Source organism: Nycticebus coucang, chromosome 15 (genome assembly GCF_027406575.1).
Source record: "Nycticebus coucang isolate mNycCou1 chromosome 15, mNycCou1.pri, whole genome shotgun sequence".
NCBI lineage: Eukaryota > Metazoa > Chordata > Mammalia > Primates > Lorisidae > Nycticebus > Nycticebus coucang.
Window position 1 is genome coordinate 32622149 of NC_069794.1, and position 19967 is coordinate 32642115.

Here is a 19967-nt window from a genome sequence, read left to right on the forward strand (position 1 = left end):
AGATTTTTAACCTTTATACAAATCATTGGTATACATTGGCTTACTTTCCCATTTACCCTCAAAATTAAACCATAAAATTAAGGCAATGATATTTGAAAAAAACAGATAAAAACATACATTGGGGAAAAGAATCCCTGTTCAATATGGTGCTGTGAGAACTGGAGAGCCACATGTAAAAGACTAAAATGGGGTCTGCACCTCTCAACACTCATGAAAATTAACTCATGATGGATAAAGGCTTAAACCTAAGGAAAGGAACTCTAAGAATCCTAGAAGAAAATTTTGGAAAAACTCTTATAGATATTGCCCTAGGCAAAGACTTCATAAAGAAGACCTCAAAAGCAACCACAGCAACCACAAAAATAAATAAATGGTACCTGACAAAATTTAAAAGCTTCTGCACAGTCAAGGACACACTAAAAAGGGTAAGAGTTTGAGGTTGCTGTGAGCTGTGATGCCACAGCACTCTACCAAGGGCGACATAGTGAGACTCTGTCTCAAAACAAAAAAAAAAAAGAAAGAAAGAAAAATTACAATGAGATATCAATTAAACTCATATGACAATGGCTTATATTAAAAAGTCCCCAAAGGATCCCAGGAGGGGTGCGGAGAGAAAGGAACTCTTATATATTGTTGGTGGGATTGCAAACTAATGTAAATTCTATGGAAAATTATATGGAGATATCTCAAAGAACTTAAAGTAGACCTAGCATTTGATCCAGTAATCCCACTTCCTGGTTTATGACCAAAGGAGAAAAAGTCATTTTATAAAAAGGAATCTGCCCTCAAATGTTTATAGCAGCACGATTTATAAAGACATAGAAAGAAACAACCCAAGTGCCCACCAATACATGAGTGGATTAGTAAGATGTGGCATATACATACTTTGGAGGACTACTCAGCCATAAAAAGTGGCAAACTTGTGTCTTTAGAGAACTAGAGGGAACTGAAAACCACTCTTCTCACCAAAACATCATAAGAATGGAGAAACAAACACATGTACTCAAATTGGAACTCATCAGTCAATTCTTAAGGGCACATATGGAAGTAAATATCAGTGAAAAGCAAGTGTGGGGGGAGATGGGTAAATTCACACCTACTGGGTGAAGGGCACACTTATGGCTACAACTTTAACTCAATCTGTACAAAAACTAAGTATGTAAACATTTTACCCCGGAACATTCTGAAATTTTAAAATGGAACTTAAATAAATAATAATTTATATATGAAAAAAATAAGGCAAGATTGTATTTTTCAAAAATAATCAATTCAAAATGTAATGATTTCCCAAAAGCTCTCACCTGGTCTAAGCATTACTTCTAATTCTATAGCCATAATTAAACTATGTATTGTTATTAATTTCTATTTGCAATACATTTTTGTTTCAAACAGATTTTACATCCATTATTTCACTCGATCCTCACAACTATTGAGTGACACAGAATGAACACTACAATGCTCACTTTATAACTAAAGACACTTCTACTTAGTGTTCAAAGGACTTGCTCAAAGACACCCAGCGGGTTAACTAGTGGAGTCCAGACTTTCTGATTCCAGAGGTTTGTCAACACATTTCCTCTCGTGAGTGCCACAGACTAACGGGAAAGGGAAGGAAGAGAGATAAAGCATAATTCTCACCCTTGGTTACTTCTATTTACTTCTGGGGTCACGTTGATGAGATTGTCGAGGCTCTGGCCCCTTTAAAATAATAGTGAGGTTAATGGTTGACAATGAGTGGTTGATAATAATTGGTTGACTATAATTTTAATGGATAAAATTATTCATTAAAACTCAGAAACAGTATAAACACTCAGTAATATCGTGACAGAACATTGAAGATTGTTAAAGGTGACTGTGCAGAAGCATGTATCTCTGACCATACATATTCAGACTCAGGGTGACACTTTGAAGGCCATTTGGCCACCACCAAGTACTTCCGTGGGACTCTCTATTTTGATGCACTTAATGTCATGCTTTCAACCTTTGGCAGGTGCACAAAACATCTGTGTAACTTAGTCTACACACTTGTCTTATGGAGCATTTCATAAGGCATACTCTGTACTCTTGCTGTCAACCTCCAACATGTGGGATGTTAAAACCAACTTTGAAGAATCCTCATTTTTTTTAATTGACATTCAATAGCAGATGTTCTATCATCTGCTGTATTAAGATTAATACATCCATTAATACATCCAAAACCTAAGTTCTTTGCCTTAGGTTTTAACCCAATCTTTTTTTTTTAAACTTTTTTTTTTTTTTATTGTTGGGGATTCACTGAGGGTACAATAAGCCAGGTTACACTGATTGCAATTGTTAGGTAAAGTCCCTCTTGCAATCATATCTTGCCCCCATAAAGTGTGACACACACCAAGGCCCCACCCCCCTCCCTGCTTCCCTCTTTCTGTTTCCCCCCCATAACCATAATTGTCATTAATTGTCCTCATATCAAAATTAATGACCCAATTTGTTAAAAATTCATGACATGCAGCCTGGTGTCTGTTTCTGGTATGTACATGTTACCACTATAAATTTTGACTTGTATCAGTAAAAAATATAGGAAGATTAAAATCTATAGGGTTCTGAAACATTCTGAAATGTAAGCTCTGTTATCTGAAACTCCACAGAGACGCCGAAAACACTTCAGCTGCTTGTTGTTACCCTCTCCTATACGTCTGTTTCTCTCATCTCAGTGGAATTTTGCTTTTCTTAGTACATCTGCATGTGTTTGCCACATACCAGCAGCACCAGCAAAGCTGCTCTGATCTGCAGAGGATGCCACGTGGGGGAAAGAACATCCACAGCAAGACACCTTCACATCCTGTTCTCCACACTTTGTGACCCTACCAAGATCATGTCAAAAAGTCTCTGAGGTTTTGTCTATGCAACATCAAAGACACAGATAATTTGGAATCAACCAGATGTTGATTCCAGTTTATTGTTTGTATCCAGATGTCTGAGAATATGATACCCAGACTAAAAGCAGCAATAAAACATTTGGACCTTTGTTATGCAAATAATGAAACAATTAGCCCCATAGAAACAACCACTCTCCTCCAGATTACCCCTTGTTGATTTTTGCCCAAATGAAGTATGTGGGATTTGAATGCCAGTGATTGAGGGGAAAAAAAAAAAATTCCCAGAATGCTATTCCCAGATTTGAATAGTCAAAAAAAAAATAAATAAATAAGTAACAACAGTAAGCATTAGAATGCCTCCTTTGTTTGTGTTGACTGTGGAGTTTGCTTTGATTATATTGTCAGGACTTTGCTCTCTTTAAACATTAAATACAGCACATAACAGTATAAGGTTATTTAAATTTCATAGTTTGCAGAGTGAATAAAGAAGAGTGGGTTAATTAATGTTGTAATCTACTAATTAGCGTAATAATGGAAAATAATGTTTGAGTTTGACTGTGTGAAGCATGCCTCACAGTGTACAGGTCTCCAGTATTTATTATTCTTTTACTCCACAAACTGTTTTGGAAAGCCCAGGATAGACCAGGCTCTTCCTCAAATGCTGAGACAGATGTAAACAATACTGACAAAGGAATAGGCCTCATGAGGGTAGTGTAACCTGGGGAGAGGCAAATAATAGACAATTAAACATGTAAATGAATGCCAGAATTCTGCAGAAAATAAAATAGTGCCCAGTGCCAATAGTCTTGGGGGTGGGGGAGAAGGTGGTGACTTCATTATGTTCAGTGGTCAGAAATGACCTGTTTGAGAAAGTGACAAGACAGAGACAGAGCATTTGAGAGACTGGAAACAGCATATGCAGAAGCCTAAGGCAGAAATGAGCCTGGAACAGGGGAAAAAATCAATCTGGCTGGATTTTACTGAGAAAATAAAAGGCCATTGCTAAGTGTTAGAATTTTATTCTACTTGAGATAGGAGAACAGTGGAAGTTTTTAATAAGGGAGTAAGCATGCTCTGATTTTTTTTTTTTTTTTTTGCAGTTTTTGGCCAGGGCTGGGTTTGAACCCATCACCTCTGGCATATGGGGCCCGCGCTCTACTCCTTTGAGCCACAGGCACCGTCCAAGTCCCATGGCCCGGGAGCCTCAATAAAGTTACCCTGTCATTAACTGGAGCAGTTAAAAAAAAAAAAAAATGCCTTCGTTGGTGGTGCCTGTGGCTCAAAGGAAGTAGGGCACTGGGCCCATACACTGAAGTGGCAGGTTCAAACCCGGCCCCAGCCAAAAAAATTAAAAAAAGCCTTCATGATTTTATTTTTTAAATGATCTACAAAACCTCATTATTTATAGAATGACAACTGCTACCCCCAGGAAGCACACATACAAATGCAGTCTCTGTATACACACCGCACTTATGCTCAGACACACGGGAGCACATGCATCCACATACGTGTGCACTCAATATACACAAAGCACACACATGCTTACAATATGCTCATGGACAGAGAAGCATGTGCACACGTATGTCATCATGCACATGTACAGTGTGCATCCAGGTACGTTACATGTGCAGCCACACACAAACACACATATCCATACACTCGTGAGCATACAAGCATAAGCACATACGAAGGTACCCATGCATACAAATATTTGTACACATTCATACATATACACACGTAGGTGTGCACACATCTACACGAAACAACATATGAAGATCAATAAATAAATCAATTTGAAAAACTCTAATAAAAATCAGAAAAGAAAAACAAGAATTTTCTTTGGACTAAGTAAATATTTGAACACTATCTAAACCACTAAAAACACACAATTCACCTGAATATCATTGTAACATTACTTATATACCCTACAAGCCAGGCATCTGTAGATGAGTAAATTGAAGCACAGGGACGCAGCAAGTGACAAGAGTCAGAATTTGAACCCAGGTCTTTCCAACTCCCTGCTCACTTCACTACCTCAGGTTACCTCCCTGCACCGCCCAGGTAATCCACGCTTCCTTCTCAGCCTGTTGGCCGAGAGGTTATACAAGCCTCTAACTCACTGGGTCGCCATGCCATTGTCTAGGCCACGCCACCACGAATGGGACAGCTTGGCAGTGGGAACAACAGCTTTTTGGCTAGCCGAGCCCTTGCTCTGCCAACTGGGCCTGCAGGCATCTGTGACACATTTTAGAATCAACTAATAATATCATGGACTGAGTTAACTAAGTGAAAAGGAGTTCAAGGGAAACCACATTGAATTATTTGGTACATTATTTTCAGAAATACGGCAACAAGCTCAGTGTCATAAATATCCTCTCTGCTTTTTAAAAAATAAAAAGCCCAGGGGATTAGCACTCTACCAAGGGCGATACGGTGAGACTCTGTCTCTACAAAAAAAAAAAAAAAAGCCCAGGGGATGAAACCTTTCCAGACTTGCTTGATAATTCACGGGTAAGAGAATTATTTTTAACAAAGTACATTTTGTTAAACTCTTCATCTTTAAATACAGATTACACTACATATACATACCCTACATGCAAATAAATGAAACGTTCTCACATCCATACACATACACATACGTATGCTTCTTACACAAACACGCACATGCACTTGCTGATACACACATTATATACATATGTCCACGTACTTAAATATACACACTACTTAAACATACATGCTGTGCACACACTTATGCATATACACATACACTTATATGTGCATACATTACTAACATATACATGTACTCACACATACACACAAAAAATCATTTAGCTCAGTAGAAAAGGTCAGTCACAATTTCCACCTAATTTCTCAAAATTATTTGGTAGCACGCTTCACCCCAAAATAAGATACGAGAGACTTATGCGCATCCTTCACATAGAATAGCTTACTATGATGTGTTAGGAGAAAAAGAGGTTAGTTTTGGTGTGCGCTTCAATTTATTCTCTGAATACACTCAGAATTCTAATGTGCTTATAAATGTCAGACAAAGAAGGGAAAGCTTTAAATGTCTTACCTCCTAATATTTTTATTTGTTTCAGGACCCACTTTAGTAAGCCCGCTGAGGTCTTGTTTTCTTTGAATAAGGAAATGAATTTTAATGAATGTTGTTAAAATAAAACACCAATCAAGTGAATAATGGTTGAGAAAGTTAAGCGGTCAATGTACAAGTTCTCTATATCAATGTGAAATTATAAAGCTCTCATGCAAATAAAAATTCTTACATCTTGAGCTAAAGACCATTAAAGGTTCCTTATTTGATAGCAACAAGCATGTGATTTTTTGTTTTGTTCTCAAAATATGTAAGTATACATGACACTTGTTACTTAATAAAATCAACTTTGCCTTCAGATACATTCCAAATAGGCAGCATTGAAGTAATATTAGATAAAATTCTGTCTGGATCCAGATAGAAAATAAACTTCTACTCAACAGATCAGATACAATTACCTAGTCTGTGTTTAAATAGTAAGAATATTATCAAGAACAATAATTTAATAATATTAAAAATAATAAGATTATATGCTTTCATATAAACTGAGTGATCTCCCCAGCCCAAATCTTATTGAAATACAATTTGCCCCAGAGTAGATTATGGTGAGTAATAAAGCAGAAGAAAAAAATGCCTTGCGTAGTAGAGACATTAATGATTTACTTGCCAGGGGGACACATGCCACCCCATTAAAATGCATTAAGTGATAACCAAAGGGGCATAAGTTGAATCCAAAGGGACAGGAGAGATGGCAGAAGCCCTCCATCTGGGTGCTGCTGACCTATCTGCCAAGCTGTGAATACCACATTAAGCTGTGGGGAGTCCTTACTCCCTGGGCATAACTGCCCAGCCTCCCCCCAACCTGGGTTGGCTCCTGAGGCCACTGTCCTTAGAGAAGCTGATTTACAAGAACCCTGCTCAAGGCTTCCCCTTACCTATCTTTGTCATATTGGAAATCCACTTGGAAAATTTTGTCAAGACTGTGTTCAACACAAAGAAATTCAATTCAGTAACTCACCCTTAAAAACAATTAGAGCCCAAAATCTTAGAGAAAAGGCAATATACTATCAAACGTTGGGACAACTCTTTAAAAAAGAAGTCGTTTTATTGAGAGCAAAAAGGGATGTTGTGTGGCCCATCTGTATTGCCCCATTGCATGCTAATAATATATGGTTATGAAGCTAAAAGATCAAGTCATTTTATCTTCTGATTGATAATCTGATCATTGCTTAGAGAAACCAGAATTAAAGATGCTGATAAGTCTTACCCAGTAGTATTTTCATTTCCCCTGGGAGTCACTTTTATAACATTACCAAGGTCTTCACCTCTATTATAAAAAATATATATATATTTAGATAAGTTTCAAAATACTCCCACAACATTAGATACATACACATTCTATATTCTTCATGACTTCAGGTGTTGGAGAAAATTATTATATGACATTGAATTAATTTTTTGGATAAAATTCCCAGTCAATGATATAGTTAAATTAATCTTTAGTGTTTTATTGAGCTATATATAAATGTAAATTTAAATAGAATATCCTGTATAGCCTTTGAAGTGATGATCAGGACATCAAGGATCAGACCCAGAGAAGACAAGACAGACTGAAAGATAGGATGCCCTCAGTATCACTAAGATCACACAATTAATCTGGAATGAAATATTATCCAGAGTCATTCGAGCAGTTCTTACCCTCTGCTGGCTTTGTCTGTCCTGGCATTCACTTTGATAACAGATTCAAGATCTTGGCTTCTTTGAAAAACAAAACAAAATAAAACACCAAAGCTTTATGGCAGTTAGGTTACACACCGTTTTCTCTACCATCTTTTTTTGTCTGTTTGTTTGTTTGAGACAGAGTCTCACTATGTTGGTAGAGTGCTTTGGTGTCACAGCTCACAGCAACCTCAAACTCCTGGGCTTAAGCGAGTTTCTTGCCTCAGCCTCCAAAGTAGCTGGGACTATGGGTGCCCGCTGCAATACCTGGCTATATTTTTTGTTGTTGCTGTTGTAGTTGTCACTGTTGTTTAGCAGGCCTGGGCTGGGTTCGAACCCGCCAACCCCAGTGTATGTGGCCGGCCCCCTAACCACTGAGTTATGGGCGCCAAGCCTCTAACATCTTTATAAATAAAAATGTCCCTAAATGTGGTATCAGATATTTTTAGGGCCAAATGACCAGGAAGGCCTTTTACATAATTATCTTTAGCTTATCTTTAATAATTTCTGCAGTTGTATTTGGTTTATTAAACTAGTCTAAATCAGTTTAGAAAGGCTTTTCAACATGTCTCTCACTTTGTAAATTTGTCCTTTATATTTCTTAATTTAAATAAATACTTGACTCTTTTCTTTAATTATTTAAGAAAACACAGAATAAAGGATTATGTAGCTGGTTTTCCTGCACCTACTTCAATGCAGATCCAATATGTGGTCCTATGGAAACAGCCCTCACTATACCCTTTGCCTACTATTTCTGAAGTGTATACGCAGTATAAGGCTTCACCTGTGGCAGAGGAAATCATAACTCTCCCATTTCTAATGAGGGGTAAAAAGCCACCCTGAAAAAAACAAAGCCCCAGCAAAGTAGGTTTACTTACCCTTTCTCATTTTTGTCAGTCCTTTGATTAACCTTTTTAAGACTTCCAAGACCTTGGGTTCTTTATAATATTGGAAAAAAAGAAAAGATAGAGTGAGAGAGAGACAGGTCAGAGCAACTCAATGAATGACTCTTCAGAACTTCTTGTGACAACAGCAGATTTTCCACAACAGAAGATGTGATCACTGCCTAAAGGATCAGAAGTCCTTGGAAATATTTAGTTCAAGTGGCTCTGTTCATCATGTAAAATGCCGAAGAGGTAGCCTGATACTAAGATACCAACCATGACTCAGTTATAATTGAGTCAACTTCAAAGTTAAAGTTTTCACCAGGTCTCAGCCTTTATTTTCTGGAGCGTGCATTGGCAGGAGGCTGACTTGAACACACATGTTGTGACACTTATTTAAGCATGAGAATCATTCACATCAGGCATGGAAATCAACTAATAAACATTTGAGTCTAAATATTTTGAGGATTTCTACAAACTATTTCTTCTAAAAAGTTCAAGGGTGTATTTATCAAAAGGTCTAAAGTCACCCTGAAAAAAGTAAAAATTTTATTGATTTTGTATAATAAATTGAGTTAATTAATGATTACTAGCACCATAAAGCACCTTTATGGCTCTGGTACTTTACATAAATTGAACAAATGGAATAAAATTTTCACATGCAATATGGGTGAAAGACTGGATTACAACTGGAACTTCACCTTAGAAACACAAACAATGTAACCTAATCAGTTGTGCTCTCATATTAATCTGAAATTTAAAAAAATAAATCCTGACATCTCATCTATCCCTGAAGTTCATATAGCCATGTACAATAAATTGCCTGTTTTCTACCTTCATCTATTCTATAGTTAGAAAAAATCACCTCTAGTAGTTGGCATGTTTACATAATAATAATGTTTTTAATAAGCTTTCAATGTCTGTGTAATGGTTTCTGCCAACATTTTTCATTATATAGACTTTGTTAAGTGTCCTACTTCAGAAAGGGTCGAGATGCATCTGCCAAGATTGACTTGGAAAGCTAGAATACCATTCTGGGCACAGACTGGCACAGATAAATGGTTTTAAAAATAACTATGACAATAGAAATAATTATCATGTTAGAAAGGCGAATTTAATGACTAACCAAATCCAATGTAAACAGGGACTCTGTGGGGGAAAAAATAGTAGACACCTCATAAATCCTTACCCTTTGCAATTCTGGACTTTTCTTTAATGAAACTATCAAGACTTTGGTTTCTTGTGATTTAACCTCTTAAATGCTATCAGTTTAGCTATTAATCATTAATTAACTCAATTTATGATACAAAATAAATAAAAGCATGGCTTTTGGCCTTGAGATATTTATAAATACATCTGAAGAAATACAGATGGAATGATTCAATCAAGATCCCAGCTGAATAGTGCCTTAGTAGATTCTAAGACTTCAGTGGTAAGAGGCTATATTCCCAGCACTTAAATGTCATATTATACATGCATTTCGTTCATAAACTAGCCTACTGTCCACTCACTGTAACAGCTAGTTCTGTTTCTTTTGATTTTAGATATAAAGGAGCTTAGAGATCATCTAGGTCATACCATTTATTTTATGGGATGCGGAAACAGAGGTCTCCAGAAGGTACGCAACGTGCCCAGGGTCACCCAGATGGATGTCAGAAGCAGAGCCAGTACCAATACACCCACTATGTCCTGACCCTGATCTGAGGCCTGTGCTACCAGCCTGCCTGACCCTTGTCGTGAGCAAGAGGTTTCCCCCAGAAAATAGTATACAGTCTTGGACTCAATCAAAGTGGCCTGTCTTAATAAAATCTTACCCTTTGCCATCTTTGTCTGTCTGAGTATTCACATGGACGAGGCTTTCAAGGCTTTTGGCTCTGAAAGCACAAAGAAATTCAAATAAAAGACTGCATATTGAAATGAAACTGTGTAATATCCTGGAAAGTCAAAAACAATAAACATTCGCCATGAATTGCTCATTTATTCTTATTGAATAGAAGAGCAGAAATCCTTCTGGGCAATTATGTCTGAACTAAATGTACAATGCTGAGAGTGCTGTACATTTGCTAGAACATTTCCATGCCACAGGGTACAACCCCCTTGAAGCTAATGTCTAAATGAATAAGATAAACAATCTGAGAGATAAGATTTTCAGATTAGAGGAAGATGCACTTACCTTTTCTCTGTTTCCTCTGCCTTCAGATTTGCTCTGAAGATACCATCGAGACCTTGATTCCTTTAAAGGTATTAATTTTTAAAAATAAACTTGTCAGTGGTAACAGCAGACACTTCATAAGAACACAGAGCAGTTTATATCTAAGGCAGAAAATAGATACTGGCTGGGAAAGATGAGCAACAATGCTTGCAGTTGGCTTTATTCCTAATAGGTCTTTTCATTGACTCAAAATTTAAATTGCAGTGGACCTTAGAAAAAAATAAAATAATAATAGATATAAACCGGGGATCTGAAAGCCACAACAGGTCCATAGATGGGTTGCTTGGGTGCCTGGAGCATTTCTGTCTTTAATGGGAGCCAGCGTTTGCAAAGAAGGCCATGACACATAGAAAACTGGATTTTCAGGATCTCCGGAAAATGTCCCACAATACTGGAGTCAATGGCAATCCTCAGGTGGAGGGGAGGGTTGGTGGAGCTGAGAAGCTTTAGACAGGGCATTTCCTATCCTAGTTTCTCACAGAGTCAGTCCCCTTAACCCACACCTGCTTGGCCTTAGGAGGCTGCGGAGTCTGCGATTGCTGATCTGAAACCTCCCCTCCTTGTAGAGGAGAGAACTGAAAAGCTATATATTTAAGTGATAATTATTGTCAAAACAGGGTAAGAAAAACAGATCTCGTGATCCTCAGATGGATGAATTGTCTTCTCCTGGTCCCTATTTATCTGATAGGTTCCAGTGTGGAGAAACAGAGAACCAACATTGGACACACCTGTCACCTGAGCCTCCATTATTCACTTTTTTCTCTCAGCAGATTTCAAGTTATGCAATTATTAATGATTCAAAATGAGCAGATAATGTTAACTAAGATAAGTGTTTTTTCTAATGGTTAAACCTAAAGTATTCAGTCATTAAGCCAAACTGTTTGCATATTAGTGAATTAATATTTCAGGAAAAGAAATGTGGTTACTTATATAACTGCCTTAACAAACAAATGAAGTAGGGAAATCAAAGACACTTTAATATTAACGTTTTTAGGTCTTCATAGCCATTCATAATAATGATGAAATGGTGACAATTTCTGCAAGCTTTTTATTCAAGAATTGTGGGATATTTTTGACTGGCCTGGTGTGTGGGTCCTTATGCTGAAAGAATGAAAATATCTAAGAAGTCACAATATGCAATGTAGTAATAAAGCCAAAAATAGACATTGTGAAATCTGACCTGTTCAAGCTTTTGTTCATTTTGATGAGATTATCCAATTCTTCACTTTTGTAAGAGAAAAAAAAAAAAAACTCACATTAGTAAAAGCCTATCCACTGTCCAGACTTAAGGGGTAAATCATCTTAAAATAATTCTGAGTTCTCTGCAATACAACTCATGACCCACCTTTATCATCTGTGAAAATCTTGATTGTCCTTCAAGATTCTCCTTTAACACCACTTTCTCCAAGAAGCCCTTCCCAGTCCTCCAGCTGAATATAATTCCCTCTTTGGGAGCTATATAAAATAAAAATCTTGGGCACCCTGGAAACATTTGGTTTTTCTGCATCTTCTTTATGAAAGGTGCGTTCCTGTACTTGAGTGCATGTTTATGTCGTTTAAATGCCCTGCCCTACATGTACACACACGTTCATACCACTTAACATTTAGAACTGTTTTTCCCCCAGATCCTCTTCGGTTTTTAATACATTCAGTGTCCTTCACACAGTAGACACCGACTACACATTTTTAATGGACTCAACAAACATGGGTACATTGACTAATTACAGCTTTGAGCAATGTACTCACATAAAGTAGCTGCTGGAAAACACATGTTCATCAGCAAGCCTGGCTTCTACTTTGAATTCTATTCCTACCTCATTTTCATGTCAGCTAAATTTGCTAGACTTTTCACATCTGAGAACTGCACAGCCCTTTCTACCTGCTTCTTCAGGACCAGCCTACATCAGCTAACCCCTTAGGTTCAGGAATTTTACTTTAACCACATGGGCTCCGCTTTCTCTCCACGCAGGCAGCCCTGGCGAGGGGGTTGACGGTCTCCCAGAAGCGCTCCTAGTGACTTTCTCCTGTTCCCCCTCACAGTATGTCCTCCCCAAGTTCTCTGCCCACTCTTCCCACCACTATTTCTCTTTCCTTTCTCATCCAGCTGTTCTGTTCCTAAATCTTGGTTCTCTCTTCTTCTTGCTCTAGAATAATATGTTTTCCAAGCTTTCTCAACATTTCTCTTTCTTCCTGAGTTCCATGGACTGTAAGACCCACTAACTCGGTAGTTATGCATTCAGGCTCCAGGGTCAAGGATACCCAAAGTTTAACCCAGGATTCACCACTTATTCATCGATGACCCTGGGCAAGTTACCTAACCTCCTGCTCACTCAATTTTCCCATCTGTAAAATAAAAACACTAATCATACCCACCTCAGGAAAGAATCAATACAGGCTTAGCACCATGCGTGGCAAGTCACAAATTCTCACTGTATTTTGGATATTCTAATAAGTGGTGCCCTGTCAATATGAAACTTTTCATTTAATAAATGCTTGCTATATTTATTTTTTAACTGCATTTAGAAGCACCTAGATTTTCATTTAGCCTTAAAGAGATAGAGGCACTGAGTCACTTAAATGCTTAAAGATGCCTGGTATAATATTATGACCTGGTATAATTATTATGACTGCACTGTTGAGGGCAGTCCTCTTGGAGACCCTAAAGAATATGTTAAGTTCACAGCCATCACATAGTTGAATCCATTTAGTATTCAGAGAATAAACACAGAAATACAAAAGTCCCTGCGTCTGACAGAAAAAACAAAAAAAAAAAGAAACTGATTAACGGTCTATCTTTGTGTGGGACAAACACTACCCAGTCCCCAAAAAGAAATTGATTAACGCTCTATCCTTGTGTGGGACAAACACTACCCAGTCCCCAAAAAGAAATTGATTAACGCTCTATCCTTGTGTGGGACAAACACTACCCAGTCCCCAAAAAGAAATTGATTAACGCGCTATCCTTGTGTGGGACAAACACTACCCAGTCCCTTGACACAGTGGCCCATTATTGTTTCTTGCTCGAAATTCTACCTTCCAACTCTGAGGCTGCAGATCTGTTCATGTCCCCAAGGGAAAGGAACAGACCCACAAATCCTGTAAATTGTACCCCGGATCTTTCTAATTGGCATGAGTCACAATGATGATATCACCGGGTTTGAGGGCTGCTCGTGTTTATCACAAGAAAATTAGCATAAATCATGAGAAGATACTCCATGGTAAATTTTTAAAAAATGGACACTGTATTCCAAATAAAGAACTTGAGCTTTCAAATGACTTTAAACTGGTGAAGGCTTTGGATATTAAGTTTCGCCCTTGCATTTGCAACAAATTAAATGCTCTTGATCAGATAGCAGTAACACTCCATTTCACAAAGAAGCAGCTCAGATAAATAAAGCTATACTGAGTCCCTGTGGAGAGCCCGCAGCAACAATACTCAATACTCGGGAAGTCTCTGTCAATGCTGCAGACGCTTTCCCTGACCCCTGCCCAGCAGGAAGGTCTCTCTGTGATGAACACATCTGGCTGTGGAATTCATGCCTTGTGGCTAAGGAATGGGGACAGGAAAGTTAACCTCACTGCACCTCTCATTGTTTTTGCCTGATTTACGCCAAACCATAATGTCCCTTCAGCATCACTTGCTTATCTTTCCCCCTGACATCCCAATCCCCATCAAAAACAAAATATTACCTCCAACAACAACAAAAAAATCAATAAAATCAGAGAGCTAGGCACTTAGGTAAAAGAAGAAATGGGAATGAAACATTCAGCAGACTTTCTCCAGCTTTGGTCAGGATCCAGAGCTCCTACTTGGGTCATGAATTCGCACAGAAAAGCCAAGTTTCACTTTTACTCTTTCTCTTCATTCTTCTGATAGAGACTGCAATGTCCAGTAATATTCTCACAGCTCCAAATTCTATTCAGCAAGGAATATTTTTGTGGGATTGGGATGTAGATGATGGAATATTTATCCTCAAGGTTTTCTCACCACCTGTCATTACTGCACCATCATTTATTATACGAACACCAACTTTGCACAAAGCATTGAGTCCACACTGTGAATGGTGAGTAATACAACCTACCTTCCCTGAGAGATTACAGAGATGATAGATGACTCACACAAATAACATGAAACAAAGCCAAATATGATTCAGTATTGACTAGTGGGGCCCCAACAGCTTAGAGGCAGAAATAACGTTTCGCTGGGTCACTCGGGGATGACCGACAGAGGAGGTGATATCTGGTCTGGATCTAGAAAGATGGGTAGGACTTTGATGGATTGGTATGATGGGTTCGGGGCTAGAAAAGACTGCCATGCGGCATAAACAAAAGCAGAGCATCTGGGAATTTTAGGAAGGAAATGATTTAATTTGATATTGGATGTGGGATAAATATGTGAGTGAAGTCAGAAATAACTCTGGAAAGTTAGGCTAGAGAAGGGTTAGCAAGGCCCTCAAATGAGGTTATATACAGTTAAATAGAAAGCTGGTATAGTGATTGAGTACAATTTTAGGGGAAAAATTCTGGTATTGATGGGCGGTAATGGTTTAGCAAAAGGAAAGACTAGGGGCATAAGTAAATCTGGAGAGCTACTCCAATAACCTAGGCAGGAATCAATGAGGATTTGAAGGGGAGGCCATGTGGGCTTGAGGGGCATTTTATACATTTAATTCAGACACACTCTTACTACCTGGAGGGAGAGAGGAATGGAAGAATCAAATACCATTGCAAAAGCCAGCCATGCTGGGTCATGCCTGTAATCTCAACTACTCAGGAGGCTAAAGCGGGGGCTCATTTAAGGCCAGGAGTTTGAGACCAATCTGGGCAACATAGCAAGACCTTGTCTCTATAAAAAGAAAAAAAAAAAAAAACTTTAACAACAAAAAAATGACTCTAGAAAGATGAGCTTGCAGGAGTAAAAGAACAAAGGAGAAGCCAGGAAATAGCACATTTGGGAAGGAGGTTGAATATTTGAACATGGCCTTGGGCATTCTGAGTAGGGGTGCGAGGAGACAGATGGGAGACCCTGGGCATTCTGAGTAGGGGTGCGAGGAGACAGATGGGAGACGTAAATCCAGCACTGGAGACCTGGAACAAACTTTGACAGCTGAGCTCACTGGCATGAGCGCAACCACCAGAGGAGGCAGCAGCAGCAGAAGTGTCCATAAATAACAACACTATTCACCAGTTGGGGTACTTAGCTGGAGACACTGATGTTTCCTTCTTTTAAATTATATACAGTAAACAACACTGGGATTTCATTTTGAAACATCAAGAGAAGAAAAAAACAAGCTTGAAAGCTCTGAGATCTCACCCCTTGTCAGTTTTCTGAAGTGAAGTGGCCACTTTGATGATGTTGTCAAGATCCTGACTCCTTCAAACAATGAGAAAGGAATACAGGTCAATGACAATAGAGTTATCTTTGAAGGAGCTAAAATTTCTCATCTGTTTTCAGTGAAGAAAGTGATGGTCCATGTGGTTCAGGAATTATTGAATTTAGCAGAATAACAAAACGGTTCTATTCTACCAGCTCGTGGCAAACAGAGAAATGTACATCCTCCATGGACAGAAACAAACACACACACACACACTCACACTCACCACTGTCTTTCCACCTGGGTGTTGGCTCTGCCATAACTACACTTGCCCCTGAGGACTTGTATTGCCAACTCCCAAGTTTATGCTAAAAGAGAGACATTAAAAAGAAAATCCAGTTAATGGCACAAGTAAACAGAGAAGTAAATTTGGGAGGTTTTCTACTGGAGCCAAAAAGCATGAAATAACAGATCCAGACAATTAGTCTCTCTAAAGCAGTGTTTTCAGCCTTTTTAATCCCATGGCACACTAGAACCTATAGTTAAAACTTCTGTGGCACACTTAAATTATGTTCATCAGAAAGGAAGGGAGGAGAATATACTTATTGTGCTTTGAACTTCTTTTGAAAATAATTAAATTAATGAGCATTAAAAATTTCACAGCACACCTAAAATCCTCTCACAGCACACAGTATGGCACAGAGCACTAGCTGAAAAAAATCACTGCTCTAAAGAGATGAAAATATCTGCCTTCTAAGGCAATAGGATAGGTGGAAGTCTCCCTGGACCATGGATAGGCATAATTAGGAAAATCTTATAGCTCCCCTGTAATTAACAACTGCGTTTCACAAGTAATGTCTCATAGAAGGTTAATAAGGTTCCATGAAGAAAGAAAGGATTTTGTAGTCAACCTAAGTTTTGAAAATGTAACCTACTTTTGGTGATTCAGAACCCATGTAAGTACGTTGAAGGTTCTGACAAGTCCTGTGGCAGAGAATTCTGTTTTCTAAATGTATCAGATCCCTGAACACTTCTTTCATGAAGCATGTATGGACATTTTGTGGCACATGGCACACAGTTTAGGAAATGCTGAGAGCTGGGTTTTAAACTCGCAGGTACAGGAAAACATGATTCTCCCCAAAGGTAAAGAATTTATATGATGTGTGTTTTGAATTGGGATTCTTCTGACAGTTAGAAGGGATAATACAAAAAAAAAAAGCAAGTAAGTCTTGAACTTCAAAAAAAAAAATTTAGTCAAAGAAATCTTTTGACCAAAAAATTGGTTTATCATACTGATGGGCCTATAAAATAATAATGTTTAAAAACTATTTTCAAAAATAGTATCCTTTTCAAAAAAACAAAACAAAACGAAAAATAGTATCCTTTTCTATTAAAAAAATAAAAAAATAATAACCAGAATAAATACTAGACTAGATAGGACATGCAAGGCAATGGGTGTAAATCGGGACTCTCATGGGGAAACCAGACCTGTGAGGAATGTCTCTTTGCCCAAAGGCATCAACACCCTTCATGTGCCTCTTCCTGACGCTGCAGGAGGAACAGACAGGACCTTGCACAGCCATCACGAAGCAAAGCTGTTGTGATACGAGTTCAACTGAACAACTCTATTTCCACCTCTTCATTTATACATCCACACTAGCTACATCACAGACCTCAGGGCAGATGCTGGGAACAGAGAGAAGCAGCTGGTGCCTTCAAGATGTTTGATCTTATCTTGCTATCATATTTAGATAATTTTGGTTGTTTTCTTAATATAAAACTTAATGATAGAAATAAAAGAAACAAAATTCTATAAGTACTCATAAAATATTTATTACCTGCTATATTGAAGTTAGCTGAAAAATTGATTTTATCTACTTTATTATCAATTGTTTTATTTTTTTAAGTGTTCTAATAGTGCATACTTTATCATTACAATTACAAAGATACAGAGGTCATCATACCTGATATTTCTTTCAGCAGATCGACTGGTTTCTGTATATATTCCTGGTTTAGGTGGACATATCTGCCTATAATTTTAAAGTTAAAGATAATGACAGTTAGATAAGAAAATATTTCTCTGTTCAAGCTAAATTTATTAGAAAACATTTTTATTTCCAAAAACATCAGTGTGTGTTGGAACCATACCATTATTTGAGATGTCAAACTTTTTAACACTTTGGGTTGACTAGAATTCGACTCTTTCCTATTTGAAATTCTAAAAATTCCATATACTAATTTTCTAATTTTCATCCATCTCTTTTCCTAGATTTTTAAATGACTATATCTATCTAGAAATGTCTGTTCTAAATATGTCCCTGTTTATTTTTTTGGCCTCCATCTATAAAACATTTTCATATTTATCTCTACTAGATAATGATATAATATTTAAAAATAGTAAGAATCTTTTTTTCTTATTAGGCATTAAAGGAATACTTTTTTCTTAGATTTATCTCATTCAAATACTATCAAGATTTGTAGTTGCTGCAAAATTAGTCTGTTTTTCAAGTTCACCTACTGCATTGAGAATGACTACCCTGAGCTGACAGAATTAAATTTTACTATGTGAGATTCTGTCACAGTTTAGATATAAGGCTTGTCTCTGCTCTTTTTCTAAGTATCTGGTTGACCTACTTACACATTCTTGCTTGTTCTCAAGATGATACATTCAACTACTTTTTGTACTCCTGAGGACATGTGTTAATTACATAGGAAACACTTTCCTTTCATATTCTTTCATTAAAATCATCTTGCTGTGATTAAAGTAATCAAGGGTTTTAAAAACAGTCAAGTTGTCCCCATTTTATTTTTCAGATCATTGGTGGAAGAAAGAAATTAGAGTAGTAAAAATGGATTAGAACAATTCCTGTGAAGTTTACCTTCTTTTAAATCTAAACAAGTTTACAACTCTAGCATAATTGATTTTAGATTAGAATTTAGGTGGAACTAAGGCCAATTAATTTTGGCCCCTTAAAAATCCTATTCAAATTAAGATTTAATTGCTTAATTCTGTCAGAGTTAGGGTAAAAATAATGTGAGATAAAAAGCTTGAGAAGCTATTTTTAAGAGATAATTATAACCATCATACAAATAAGAATAAATCTGATCTATATTTTTAATTTGTTCAGTGAAGAAATATTCTCTTGACTCATTAAAAAAATTATCCTCATGTCCTAAGGACAAAATTTCAAAGGTCCTGTGACGTTTAACTGAATAGGAATTCAGACCTGGAGTTTTAACCAACAGGATGAACACACAATGCTGGGTCCTCCTGCTGCCCCATCAGCGTTTTTAGCTGCCGTTCCACTCCTTCTGAGAAATACCTCTATGACTGTGTCTCCCTAAAGGATAGTTCTACAACTGTGTCTCATTTAAGAATTGTTCTATAATGGTGTCTTATCTGGTGTCAAAAATCACCATCCAAATACAACCAATCAAAGGCAGGCAGTGAAAACCTAATGGGTTCGGCCTTTGTTGAGATACCATTTTTTAATCTCACCATAACAGTGGAAATGTGGGACATACATCCTTAAAAATGGTTCAAAATATATTAAGCAGTACAACAAGAACATATGGGAAGATTTTCAGATCTTCGAATTTGTTTCTAAGTATTAATTATAGAATGACAGCTATTCAAAGCTGAAAAGCAAGTCTGTTTTTCCTGATTTGAAGACAAGTACATTAGAACATTTTTCAAAAATTGTTATAGTTTTGAAATACATCACAAATTTCTTAGCTTCAAAAAAAAGATTAAGAACTACCCAAAGGTTTTCTAATATGACTGAAGATTGAAGTGGTAGCACAAAATTTCAAGGACTCTTTCATTCGAATGTGTAGTTTTTAACAGCAAACTAACCTGGAGTAAATACAAATATAGTTTAATGGGTATATACTTATAGTTTATATATAGGTGATAATTTTTATATTAGG

The 19967-nt window shown here is 37.3% G+C and overlaps 1 protein-coding gene across 5 annotated transcripts in view; it reads right to left on the reverse strand.

Annotated features, from left to right (window-relative positions):
- Nucleotides 1-19967, reverse strand: part of SCEL (sciellin) — a 342117-nt gene that overhangs the window by 31804 nt on the left and 290346 nt on the right. For 4 of the 5 annotated variants that reach the window (XM_053563449.1, XM_053563454.1, XM_053563453.1 and 1 more), the window contains 10 exons: nucleotides 18002-18067; nucleotides 16037-16096; nucleotides 11903-11947; nucleotides 10684-10743; nucleotides 10325-10384; nucleotides 8505-8564; nucleotides 7606-7665; nucleotides 7175-7234; nucleotides 5932-5991; nucleotides 1639-1698 (listed from right to left, as the gene is read on the reverse strand). In XM_053563449.1, the coding sequence (XP_053419424.1) occupies nucleotides 1639-1698; nucleotides 5932-5991; nucleotides 7175-7234; nucleotides 7606-7665; nucleotides 8505-8564; nucleotides 10325-10384; nucleotides 10684-10743; nucleotides 11903-11947; nucleotides 16037-16096; nucleotides 18002-18067 (591 nt within the window). The remainder of the gene's footprint in view (nucleotides 1-1638; nucleotides 1699-5931; nucleotides 5992-7174; nucleotides 7235-7605; nucleotides 7666-8504; nucleotides 8565-10324; nucleotides 10385-10683; nucleotides 10744-11902; nucleotides 11948-16036; nucleotides 16097-18001; nucleotides 18068-19967) is intronic. The other variant, XM_053563450.1, reaches the window with a different exon arrangement.